The 13,913-nt window shown below is 39.0% G+C and overlaps 1 protein-coding gene and 1 pseudogene across 6 annotated transcripts in view; both read right to left on the minus strand.

The window, feature by feature from the left end:
• The window catches only part of POC5 (POC5 centriolar protein), a 37,087-nt gene that overhangs the window by 12,233 nt on the left and 10,941 nt on the right, over positions 1-13,913 (minus strand). For all 6 annotated transcript variants that reach the window (XM_029942455.1, XM_029942456.1, XM_029942457.1 and 3 more), the window contains 7 exons: positions 13,232-13,373; positions 11,232-11,315; positions 8,742-8,947; positions 6,877-7,053; positions 4,846-4,950; positions 3,075-3,254; positions 723-876 (listed from right to left, as the gene is read on the minus strand). In XM_029942455.1, the coding sequence (XP_029798315.1) occupies positions 723-876; positions 3,075-3,254; positions 4,846-4,950; positions 6,877-7,053; positions 8,742-8,947; positions 11,232-11,315; positions 13,232-13,373 (1,048 nt within the window). The remainder of the gene's footprint in view (positions 1-722; positions 877-3,074; positions 3,255-4,845; positions 4,951-6,876; positions 7,054-8,741; positions 8,948-11,231; positions 11,316-13,231; positions 13,374-13,913) is intronic.
• LOC115294006 lies at positions 1,247-1,863 on the minus strand (annotated as a pseudogene).

The following is a 13,913-nucleotide window of genomic DNA, read 5'->3' on the forward strand; positions in this document are numbered from 1 at the left end:
TGTAGATAGGACTATATTTATATTTGTTGAAAATAGGTTTCAGTTGAGGCCTCTTAAATTGAAGACAAGCAATTTTTAAAATGGGAAACCATGACTAGATAAATATTTCATCAACAAAACAGTCCAAAGAATTTGGCTACTTGATATATAAATAAAAATTTTGTACTTAAAGGCATTGCAATTATTAGTTAAAAGAACCTTGAAATAATGTTATACATTCAAAACATTTTAACATCGACCCTAAACACTTAGAGTTGACAGTTTACTTGGTCTGATCGAAGATACCATGAGTAACCAAGACTAAGTGATTTTTATGACAGATTTAAAACTGGATAAGATACCATGAAGTTAAAAATACCAGGACCTGGGGGCACCTGGGTGGCTGAGTCGGTTAAGTGTCTGACTCTAGATTTTGGCACAAGTCATGATCTCACAGTTCGTGAGTTTGAGCCCCACATTGGGCTATGCACTGACAACATGGACACTGCTTGGAATTCTTTCTCCCTCTCTGTCCCATCCCACTCACACTCTCTCTCTCTCTCAAAATAAATGAATAAACTTTAAAAAATTTATTTAAAAAAATCTAAAAAACAACCCCCAAAAACCCAGTACCTGGGATCAAGGCCAATTCCTTACAGAAAATTAGCATTACAGACCATACCAATCACTGAAATATCCTCAAACCCTTTTTGAGAGTAGGCAGAGAACCTTAAAATACTAACCTGTTTCACCTCTATTTTGAAATATAGTCATGGCTTCGAGATTTAATGCACACACCCCCCTCATGAAAGCTTTCTTCATGGAATCTTCAAAATGCTCTTTTTCATGCTGCATTCTTTGGATCTCAGCTTTTGCATTTTCCAAAGCTCCAGATAACTAAATAAGGGGAATTTTTAAAAAGAAGAAAAAGATTTGAGACACAAGGAAGGCTATTTGCTGTTCAAAAAATAGCCTTATACTGTTTTGTTTTGTTTTTTTCTTTTTTAACAAAAGGTGGGCTGTGTTTATTTAAAGTCACAAGCAATTAACTGACTCAAGTATGACTCAAACCACAAGGAAACCATTCTACCCCACTCCATTCTGAGTCTTGGGGTGGTCCAAACTGGCAGGAGTGTTGCTTGGGGCCCACTGACGGGTTAAAAGTTTCTTACAGAGGGCAGTCTGTGGCTGCGTGAGAGTGGCCAGGCAGGTCCCCATGCTGGGGACTTGGTTGACCAGACTCCTCAAGAAGTGGCCACGGCACCAGCTACATCTTTCCAGGCAACACGCCCCGTGCCACCTCAACACTGTGCTCAGCTGATGGCCCTCCTGCTTGCTGCAAGTCGCTTGAGAATCCGATCACTGGGTTGGGGCTAAAACAGGTCTTCATGATCTGGTCAAACTCAAATGTGTTCACTGTCAGAGATGTGGACATCCCCCCAAGGACACCCATTAAAGTGCTGATAGAGATGGCCATTCAGGAGGCTCATGTCCACAGTGAGGTGAATGGGGCTGGGGGCTTCAGGGCTGAAGGACTCAGAGTGCTCTGTAATGTCACAGTCTGTCGTGTCCCAGCCCAGGACGAGCTCATCGGGAGAGACTCCCTTGGTAATTCACACATGTTCTTAGTGAATGCCATGTCAACCGCCACCTCATCTTCTGACCCGTTGTGTGGCCCTGAAAGGCAGTTTGTGACTTACACTGAATGCTTGTCAACAGTTCCCAACAGGGTCCCCATAACTTGGGTAGCACCTTCATTGAGTGGCTTGTGGTTGTCCACAATGGAGGCCAAATGACCGGGTGCAGCCGTATAGCACGGCTGCTGGGGAGGGGGCCTGGGAGAGCAGGACCAGGCAGCGACTGCACTGGGGTCCATGCAGGCATCTGGCCCAGAGCCTGGGGTCCAGGCCGCTACAGCCGCCGGGTCTGAAGGGGAGGTGGCATTCACGAAGCGGGAAGTGGCTGTGGGGCTGGGACCTAGCTTGGGTGGAGGCTGGCGCTGGAGTGGTGGCAGGAGCACTGCTGGCGTGGTCACCTTGTTGAGCTGTGAAGTCACTTCTGTGAAGCCCTAACAATACTTTACCACAGACCTCTTCTGCTACGCATCTCAATGTCTGTTAAAAGGTATGTCTTAGCTCTGCTGTCTCAACAGCACCACATTCCTTCCCAACCATAAAATCGAGGTTCAAACAAGGAGAATTTCATACCAGTCCCACCAAAGGATGCTGATGTGTTTTAATTGTACAGAAAGGTCATTTCTTACCATAAAACATCCATGCAGAATATTACCCAAAATACATTAAGAGCCACAGACTCTTGCCTCTTCAGAAAAAAATACCTAAATGCAATATTAACAGAATTTCCTCCCTCCCTTCCTTCTCAAATGTCATCTAGAGAACTTAAAGTGCAAAGTGACATTAGGTACAACACTCTTTCCCATACACCAAATCTGAAGGGACTGCATGTTTTTGGTATGTCATTTTGAATTGCAGAAAATTGTTTGTAAAATGACACTTATTTTTAACATTAAGAACTTAGTGCTATAATGATGAAGAAAGGTTTTTCAGTAATTATTTGATTTCAAGAGGCCTACTGCATCCTTCACTATGGTTTTTATTTCATTTTAGGGTTCAAATATTTTCCCTTGGAAGTGTTTATTTTATTAGTCAATGGGAAAATAGCTTCAATTTATGCAATTGCTTTATATCAACCTTGTAAGAACATAATTTGCTTAAATTAGCATGAGGATAAACATTATTGTTTGGAGTCTTTATTTTCAGCTCAATAAAGACCAAATGAAGAAGCCTAAGCAAGTACGCTTTCTTAGAAAGCGAAGGGTCTATGGGTGACTTACATTCCCAAGGGAAATGTACATGCACGAGAACAAGCAGGCGTTTGTAGGTCACAGTGAATAGGTCTGTAGGTCTGACTTACTAGTGCTGTTCTTTCCCAGGAGTCTCATTTGAACCTATGTGGCATTACATGGAACTGCAGAAATGGGTTACTCTGCCTAACTAGAAACTAACAGTGAGTGATGCTATCTATCTTTTTTATTTTTATTAAAAGAAAGTGAAGGTATACGCAAAAAAGCTTACCACAGCAACTTTAGTTTCATAATCATTGGAAATCTGGACGCAGATTTCTTCTGCTCTTGCCTGACAAGCCCGTTCCACCACATCCTTCCACTGCTTCTGTACTATGGATCGCCAGCCTCTCCAGACCTTCTTCAGTAAAGTTCTCTGGAAGTACTGGTCAGCTAGTTTACCTTCGTAGACCTAAATGAAAGTAATATACAACCTCAAAATCACAGTGGGCTGGCAAACATATAGGCAGTGATATTAAAAACCACACTGTAACACAGTGATAAGCAGTATACGTATGTTATCATTTAATCCTGTGTAATCACATTATTTTCATCTGCAGACAGGAGAACGGACTTAGAGATGTTAAGGAACCTGCCCAGGTCACACAGCTTTCGTAGAAAGGGAAAAACCAGCCTCGTCTCATTTCAGAACCTAACCTCCAATCCTTGTATCATTGCTTTATGCAATTTATCAAGTTAGGAAGAAAAAAACCCCCACAAAAGTGAGTAACCTGCTGTTGCAGTTATGAATCTGCAGGACCGCTGAGCTGAAAGCAGGCCTAGGAGAACAACAGAGAGTGGCTACAGGGCAGAAAGGGCGGTGCCTGTGGCCTCAGGTGCCACTGCCGTCTCTTCAGCCTGCTGGTCACCACCATAAGCAAGACCAGTGTAATTTACACACTTTGCCATTACACAGGGGGCCAAACAGGTGTAAATAGAAACATACCATTCTTCCTTCATCAATGAATTTAAATTTTCAATTTTCTTAAATTTAAAAAGCTATTCAAAAACTCATGGCAGCCTCAACTATTTCCACTAACATTTAAATAATACATTCTGATTATGTCACTTAGTAAAAAACTTTCAAAATTCGACATACTCATTTTAAACAGCTCTTTTCAATATGATTAGTGTAGATTCAATCTATTGGGATTAATAAGAAACCTAAAAACACTAGGAAGTATTCTTCAAGGAGAAATCCTGTTCCACGGTAGTATTAGCCTTTTTCTTAAGTATTAATCTCTCAGAACTAATCACACAGAGATCATTCCATGGCTCACACGAACACCAAATAACACAGACACACACTCCCATCTCCTACACCCGAGTCTCTATACTCCGTCTTCTTATCAGATATACATATCCTCTCATCTTTCCCACTTCTGATACAGTTTACTATTCTCTCTCAGTTTATATTTACTCTGCTATACTGATTCAACTCTTAATTAAAATAAAGACAATCGCATTTAAATAATAAGCTAAAGATAATTTTTAAAAAGCTATGCAGACAAGGCTTTGATTCTCACTCTAAGGCAAGTCTACAAAACAAACATTCACACATTTTATAATGTATCAATATAGTGCTGCCTCTTTATGAAGAAGATATATGGATACATTCAGGCATTTTTGAAGCAGAAACAATACAAGAAGCATATGATATGTTAGATTATAAATTCTCTCTGCACATAATCACATCTGAGTTTATATTTATTACAAGGGTTCCATATCGAGGGCATTTGTAAGTCAGGCATGATCCTTACTTACTACGAAGTAGGAAATGATAGATCAATCAACAGGCCTATAAAATATGAGGTATTTTTTCCCAAACTATACCAAAATCAAATTCCTTTAAAATCCAAGCAATATTAAATTGTAAATTCATTTTGATTTATTAGAAAATAAATCTTTCTTGGACTTGAACAAGAGCTCTAAAATGTGATCCTAAACCCTTCTGAGTTCAGAAGTCTAGTATCTGACAGTTATTGTTTTGTTTTTATACTTACATCCTGTCTGGATTTAACATGGCCAATTTGCCAGTGGAAGAATGTTCTCATCAACTCTATCCTTTCCTTTTGCTTGCCTAGGGCATGAGACAAGCTAGCAATCACCTGTAAATAGCAATTAGCCCAATTATTGTAATGTTAGAATAACAGTAATTGGTAAAGTGACTTTCATATATATCAAAAAGTGCTCAAAATACTGTGGATCACTACTATATTCATTTAGTTAACCTCATTATTATCTTTAAAAAGACCAAAAAGCTTGCCCACATGAATGCACTACATACCACCGAATTAAGGAGAGCAAAAGAGGAAAGAAAGACAAATCTTCATTATTCATATCTTGGTAATCACAAAAAAGTATAAGAAAATTAGTAGTCATTGACATTTAATTCAAGAAAGACAACTGACATTTGGAAATTTTGTTACAAACACTGGAAGTCTTTGTTCACTATACTTGAGGGTAGGGACCAGGTTTTAAACATCTTTCTGGTCCCTAAATACCTTTAATACCCTGGATTAGAAGTTGCTCAGTAACTGTTTAAGGATTTTCCAGATTCAACAAACTCATAAAAGCAAACAACATTTATACTATAACTTTAATGATGCTATTCTTGTTCTTTAAAAAACAAAAATCTACAAAGGCTTTTAAATACTAAGGTGATATTCTTTCTCATAAAGAATTGAGTGACTGAAATATATATTTTAAATTGGCCACATTAAAGTGGGATTTAGTAAATTGGGCATATTCACTGAGAGATAGTTATTCTGGTTCTTCTTTTAATCATTTCCAAACATGGAAAAGGGCACACATTTTGTTAAAGGCACAGGCCATTCATCTTACTCATTTTCAAAAACTGGACACCGATGTATAGTCTTTTGTGTGTGATACTTTGAAATAAAAAAAGCCAAAAAACAAAGTTTAAAATATTTTAAAACCTCAGGACAGAGTTTTGAGGGCAAGAGAGAAAATGAGTGACACTAGGATCTAATATTTTTTAAAGACAGGCTCCAGGCTCTGAGCCGTCAGCACAGAGCCCAATGCGGGGCTCGAACCAACAAACCGCGAGATCATGACCTGAGCCGAAGTCAGATGCTAACCGTCTGAGCTACCCAGGTGCCCCAGGATCTAGTGTTTCAAAAAAGCATATAAAATGTTTGATTTTTTTATCATATCCTGAACATCAAAAGAAATGTATATTTTTTAAAAATATACAATCTTCATCTGGTCATTACAACACTGCTACATCTGCAGACAGGGAGCTGAGGTGTCTCCTCTGGAAGCCAACATCCTCCCAGGGATAGCGATGGATTTATTACCCAGTCTGCTGTGTTGATGGTGTTGTTGGGAGGCACAAAATTACCACAGACTTGAACCTTACTCTCTCGTTAAGAGGCTAATGGAAAGTGAAATAAAAAGTACTCTCGGGGCACCTGGGTGGATCAGTTGGTTAAGTGTCTGAGTCTTAGTTTCTGCTCATGTCATGATCTCACAGTTCATGAGTTCACGCCCAGAGTAGGGCTCTGCACTCACAGCACGGAGACTGCTGGGATTCTCTCCATGCCCCGCCTTCTCTCTCAAAATAAATAAATAAGCTTTAAAAAAATGTTCTCTATGCCTACCAATAAAATAAAAAAGATTTCATCAATGAAGAAAGATGTAGCACAGATAAAATGTGAGATACTTAAATGACCCCTAAAAAGAGGGTTTAAAATGTGGGTAATGCTGGTTCCCCAATGCTCTCTCAAGAGCAGTTAGGAAAAAAAGACTGGGGAAAAGAAATTAGTGTTCCCACATTTAGCAAGTACTTTTAAAACTTCGAGTACACTGAAGCTGATGACAAAGATTAAATGATAAGACGCTGGCATGTTTAGAGGAAGAATATATCTTACGTCTATGCATCTATTTTTTTCCAGTTTCTGAAGCAATCTTCCCTTTATATCTCATATGACTTAAATAATCCCTTCCTGGCATTTATTACCTAGCAAGGTTTTTACCACATCTCACTTAAAAAGAAATCTAAAAGTGAAGACCTCATCTTTTCTCCCAATGGAGAGTTCATAGGCTTTTTGCAGCTCCTTCAAACTGTTGATCTGGTTGCACAGTTGTTTTAAATGTGCTTCGTGCTTTTCTTTCTCTTTTTTCATTTCCATTCGGTGCCAGTCAATAAAATTAAGTCTCCATTTACTTAGTTCAGATATGATGTTTGTCTGAAAAATAAATATGCCAGCAATTAAAGCAGTGTTTAGCACTGCTTCTTAAAATTACACTGAAATTAAGAAACATTAAAAGTAATCAGTACAAGCAATCAACATAAGAGCTATTTATAACAACTATGAATGAAAACGTTTGCAAGTTCAACAGCTGCGGCTCTTCTCGGGTCACACTCACCATCCTAAGGAAATGGATTTTTTCCTCCTACTTTTAAGTCACTTTGTATGAAACCCTGTTGTCCTTTAAAAAAATTTCTGGTCTCCTTCGCTAATAAATCCATGGTTTATTCAAGGACTTTAAAGTCCATACTAAGATAGATCAGGGAGAGCAGAAAGTCAGGGTACGGCCTTGGCTCAGCCACAGGACTGGGAAGTTATTTAGATAGAGGTGGATGATGGAAACTGGGGCGGTGGGGGCTGACGCTTTCTCCCCCCAAACTGTCTATCACAAAGGCCATCTCACAACAAATTGCTAAGTCTGATCCCTTTTCACCCTACCAAGTGGCATAAGTAAAAATACCAAATAATCACGTTATCAAAAAAAGTGACTAACAGTATGCTTAACTGAACATAGAACAAATTACATGATTGGTCGTAGCCATTCCAATGGACTGACACCATGACAGAAATATGAAACCTGTTCCAAGGGGGGAAAATGGTACAAACTATACTAAAAGATTATTTCTAGAATTTATGGTTCCCAACAATAGAGAAATAAAAGTGCCATTAAACTTTCATGACTATAGTTTCACTATATGTGAATATTCACTTTTCTCAAACTATGTTTCAGAAAACATAGTCATTTTCTCCATTGTATATACGTGTGTGTATATATATATATATATATATATATATATATTTTAAAGTTTATTTATTGTTAAAGAGAGAGAGCATGAGTAGGGGAGGGGCAGAGAGAGAGAGAAAGAGAGAGGACGAGAGAGAGGGAGAGTGAATCCAAAGCAGGTTCCACACTATGAGTGTGGAGCCCAGCTCTGGGTTTGCACTCACAAACCACAAGCTCATGACCTGAGCCAAAATCAAGAGTCAGAGGCTTACCAATGAGCCATCCAAGCACCCCTCCATTCTAAATAGAAAAAATTCGCCATTTATGTAACTTTATTTTATGTAGAGGCCAATACCACCACTAAAACAATCAGTTTTATACTTATCGTTACACACTGTGTGTGGTAAGTGGCTACAAAATGAATATATGTTGCTAAAACTGGATGTTGTGTTTCCTACAAAAGGAGACATCTTTACTAGTCACAGCTGTGAGATGGTAAGGGTTCAATAGCTATCTCTGTCACACATAGGCTGAGTCTTTAAAAACGTGAGAAATTCAGTAGAACCTACAGAGCTATTCCAGAAACTACTGAAAACCTTCCTAATTCAAAATATAGTTTCTGACCTATAGCATCACCTGGGAGCTCATCAGAAATGCATAATCTTGGGCCCTGGTCAAGACCAACTGACAAGCTACAGTTCACCTGGATCGCCAGATGATTCACACAGATATTAAAGGCTGAGAAGTACAGATTTAAAACACTGGACTAATCTCAGGAAACTAAAGATTTTTTTCCCCCACAAAATCTTTTAATTCAAAGAAAAGAACAACAAACAGTGGAATCAAGAGCAAAACTGTTATACCTCATATGAAAACAACTGTAACTGAACAACTGTAATACCTTAAGTCCTGAACTCCAAAGATCAAGTACATTTTCCATCTTCTGAAGGTTTTCATCAGAAATAAGAGATTCGCTCACCATGACTTCATGGGCATCTGCCTGACTAGAAACAGATCCTGGTGAGGAAGAATCACCTAAGAGGTTAGAACTGAAAAAGTCCATGACTGGGTGAGAAGGCTTCCTCGGTGACAACACCGGCGATGACCCTGGAATAGAGAAAGAGTTGTTGTCAGGCCAGACTGAGAATAACCCAAATGGTAAGGAATGCTAGTGGAAGGTGAGAGGTCAGTTACCCTCAGAAGTGGAGGAAAATGCAGAGAAATGACCTTTCAGCATACTTATTCTTTATTTTTTATTTTTACTTATTTTTAAAAAATTCTTTTAATGTTTATTTATTTTTGAGAGACAGAGAAAGAGACAGAGTGCAAGCAGGGGAGTGGCAGAGAGAGAGGGAGACACAGGAATCCCAAGCAGGTTCCAGGCTCTGAGCTGTCGGCATAGAGCCTGACACGGGGCTCAAACTAACAAACCATGACATCATGACTTGAGCCAAAGTCAGACACTTAACCAACTCAGCTACCCAGGAGCCCCCTTACTCTTTTTTTTTTTTTTTTTTAATGTTTATTTACTTATTTTGTGAGAGAGAGAGAGAGAGAGAGAGAGGGAGGGAGGGAGAGGGGATTAAGTAATTGACCAAGGTCCCAGTGGTTGTCTATAGCTCACTGTTACTTTATATAAAACACTGGTGAGGGTTTTAACACTACTAAAATTAAACACTATAAGTAAAAAGAGAATAGTAGTTTAGTTTTAACAGATACTCAGCTGTAAGGCACACTGCTAGCCTTCAATGTATAGGTGAAAACATATACATCTACATATGTATACACATGTATGTGTATAATTTCCACCCTCTGCCCATATAAGTGGTGGGGGGTAGTGGGCTGGGGTGGAGGATAGACGTAGGGGTGAAAGCCTGTGTCAGAACTGGCATCTACCTTTAAAAAGCACAAAAGAGAAAAGATTACTATTTTATCACACATGTATGTTGCATTTAGACACTATCATCATTTCTCACATATCTCACTTTCGTTACGAGGGTCCTAATAACAGGATTGAAAGGCCTCCCTCTTCTTGGTGAATGAGATGAGTCAAACAGATAAATCTATTATAGAGCTTGTTACTTAAAAGTAGAACAAGAACTCATTGCAAAAGGGAAAATCATTCCGTAATGTATTTTACATAAAAAATTAATCATTAAATGGTTCAGGCTAGTCAATTTGAAACACTGCCTCTATATTCTGAAGAATAAACCCAAAGAATAAAGCAGAGTGACAAAGTATGTGAATATCCTCTTTCACTAGATTTCACCAACAAGATCTGCACCCATGCGAAAAATAACAGGCTCTGATTTTTTTTTATTTATTTAAAAATTTTTAATGTTTGTTTATTTTTGGGACAGACAGAGGATAAGCAGGGGAGGAGCAGAGAGAGAGGGAGACACAGAACCCAGGCTCCTGGTTCTGAGCTGTCAGCAGACCCTGACATGGGGCTCAAAGTCATGAACCATGAGATCATGACCTAAGCAGAAATCAGACGCTTAACCGACTGAGTCACCCAGCGCTTCTCTGATTTTTAATTTTTAAACATATATCCACCTTTTGAGAAACAGAATCACATAACTGAAGAAATTGAAAGGTCCCCAGGTATTACACCATCTAAGCCTTCTATGTACAAGTGAGCAAACTAAAGGCTAGAGGCATTTCTTACATGGTATCTTACATGGTCCCTACATTAACATTAAATCACATAGCAAGAAGAGCGTTCTATTTTAATTATTCAATCACTTCAATCTGGTTGTAGTGTGCTTTTATAATCTCTGTAACACTTGCTCATCTCTCCTTTCAATAAGAGAAAAGGCAGACTTTAGACTGAACACAACATCACCAGCAGTATTCAATCAAAACTTACTAATTTTTAGTTGCATTTATTTTTACCATTGCTTTCTATTTATATAAAGGGTACATTAGTTTTATGCTATAATCAGTGTTGACCCAAATTTTCCTTTTAATGACTTTAAGCTAAAACTGAACATATCTAAAGAAAAACACACAACGACAGAGCAAGCAGTATAAAAATAGGACAAGAATCACTAAGTTGGTACACAAACGCCTGACTGTTGGGAAAGAATGCACTGGTTCGTGAAAACATTGCAACTGGTCAACTAGCTGACATCCCATGAAATCTTTTAAAGTACTGCCCTCTAACCTACCAGTCTTAAGAAAGGATGCCACACACTGTAATACATTAACCTGTCTTAATTGTACTGTTTGTGAAATTATTTAAAATAGTATTTAGTTAATAAATCAGCAATAGCAACATTTTAAAATCCTGCCAATGAATAATATGCTGAAATGGTTCCTCTTACTACACAAATAAAATTCATCAAACCAAAAATGTTGTATGTTAATAAAAACAGAGGAAAAGTCCTACCTTCTGTCTTTGAATGACTTGAAGTATTTAAATCACATCCTTTCCCAGCTTCCACTCTTGTTTCTTTTACTACGGGGCTATTTCCTGTTGGAAAAAAAAAAAAAAATTTTTATTAAACCAAACCACTCATATCAAATGCCTAATCACACATACTTAATTTAAGAGAGTAGCAATATATAAGATTTTAGAACAAGCAAGATACAACCTGCTGGGGATATAGGAACACTCAGTCAAAGAACAAAGAGAAGGACAAATTAGAGACAAGAAAGTCTTAACTGTATCATGAATGAGCTCAAGTTTACCCACCACATACAGATGGAAGAGAAATCAGCCTACTGTAGCATTCAGTTCACACTAAGAGACTGAGTGGATGAGGAACATTAGAACTTAGAAGCTATGTGATCTTACAGTGGATATTTCCAGGGGCCTGCTGATTTTTCACAAGCTGCAAGCAAGCTAACGTGACCCTAGCTCCCTGCACCTCAGGAACCCTTGGTCAATACGTGGTGGAAAGAAAATGGGGGCAAACCTCACAAGAATGGCTGTGTGGGAGGCTTAGATATACTTTGCCAACTTCACCATACGCCATTCACACCAAGCACCAGCAATACCAAGAGGAAAGAACGGGAGGATGAACTTACATATTCTTACAAGTTTATGTGTGAATCGAGATATCTAAATTCACTGTATGTTGTATGCCAAGATCTCAAATCTTTTTTGGAAAAACAAATAAACACTATTTTCCTTGATAGAGAAGAACAGGGGCTCTTAAATTCCAAGTGATGATCTTGAAAGTGTGGAGAGCAGGGGCAAGGAGAGGACTGCAATGTTGGGTCACTGGGAACGAGAGTACAGTGGTACTGTTGCCAGTGGAAAGGGAAAAAGGTGTCTGGTGACTCCCTTAAGGGTAGGGGCATAGACAGCGAACACACAGGTTGACTAGTTACATATCTTATAACAGAGTATGCAGTCCTTTGGGTTTACTCAGTAGGAACTACAGGCTCAGATATCCAGTGTCATCAACACATGGTCAAGATCACTGATGTAAAATGAGTAAATCCCAGGGTCCTGTCTCCTGAAGATAAATTAAAACTTGGGCAGAAAAGGTTCAGGGGTAGAATGTTTCGGTGGTAAATACACGTATTTTAAGGTTCTGGGCTTCTCTGATGATCCAGGGCAGTACGCTGAAGACTAGCAGTGAAGAGCTCGTAGCCCACGTCTACTGAGGGAGAGGGACAGAATACGAGGGCTGTAACTTACCAGAACCCAGGAGCCTGTGGACTCTGAGTAGGCTGTTTCATGTGCTCTCACGGAGACATCCTTGGAGTTATGCCTACTGTTGATAACTAGCCATTGCCAGGCCTATCTCAGGAGGGCTTTCTGTGCCCTCTGAAGGAATACTTTTTTACAGTGAATTGTTGGGGATCCTGTACGTTACCGAATAAGGAACACATAAGTGAAAGGAGCTTTTGCCTCCTTTTTCCACCTTTCCTATCAACATACATCCTGGCTTGTATTCGCTCTCATTTCTGTCACTGGCATAGTCCAAAATGGGTTCACCTTTGTGGTATTCATTTAAACAGTCTTCCACACTCATAGAAATGCTGCTGACAAAGTTCCGGACCATGGTTCATTCTGAGGGCTACCTGTAGAGTAGCTTTGATTTGGGGCCTTGGGTGTTTAGTTTCCAAGATAATGTTGGTATATAATTACTGGGACAATTAGAGATGCAATTTATTCCATTGAGAGGCATTCCATGGCTACAGTGTTGCTTTAATTTTATTATTTTTCATGTAAGTAATAGTCAAAGTTCATATAAATACCCAGATGTTGCCCAAGAGCCAAGAGTAACATAGTAAAATGGAGAACATTCCCCAGATGACAGTGATGCACATGAGTGATAGAGAAGAATCACTGGAGAAGCCTTTCTGCAACTGTAAGTTAACAGCATTAACAAGCTCAGTAACAAATTAAGAGAGATCTTTAAAAATATACATAACCTTGATTATTTAGAAGATCATCTACTACAGTAGGAATCCTAACATCTGGCACCACTTCTCCCTTAGAATGGCATGGCTGTGAAGCGTTTGATTCAACGTTTGGAGTCACAATAGCATAACGAAGCAGTTCTTCATACTCTTCCTATGAGAAGTCAATAATAAATACTGCATTATAACACGGTCACAAAGGGACAATAAAGGCATAGTCAAAGATACTCTCTATTTCAGTTCTCAAAACAGTATTTCCACATAGTACGCAAAGTGTACTTTCTTAAAAACAAAAACCCGACAAATAGGCCTACCCAAATTTCTTCTAGCCACAGTGCCTTAGTACACAGATTCCTACAGATGCCAGTTTAGCAACGGGGACACAAAGATCACCTAGAGTAGTGGCCTGAGACCAGTCAACATTTACAAAGCAGAAAAGTCCTCCCTGAAGTGAAGGTGGGCAGAGACAGACACTTCTCTGCTTTTCTGAAATTTAGTTTGAAGATGTTGCTCCCAAAGACTCCACAGGATGGTTTAGGGATGGAAAGTGGTTTGGGTTCCTTTTACTAACAGCTGCCATCCAACCCATCAACAACCTGGAGCATCTTCTCATAGCACGGAAAGAGGGTAGGGGAAATACTCGGAGAAAAAAATACTGACGATAAAAGGAGAACACGAATGCAAACCTGTTTCA

This window comes from Suricata suricatta, chromosome 6 (assembly GCF_006229205.1).
Source record: "Suricata suricatta isolate VVHF042 chromosome 6, meerkat_22Aug2017_6uvM2_HiC, whole genome shotgun sequence".
NCBI classification, from domain to species: Eukaryota; Metazoa; Chordata; class Mammalia; order Carnivora; family Herpestidae; genus Suricata; species Suricata suricatta.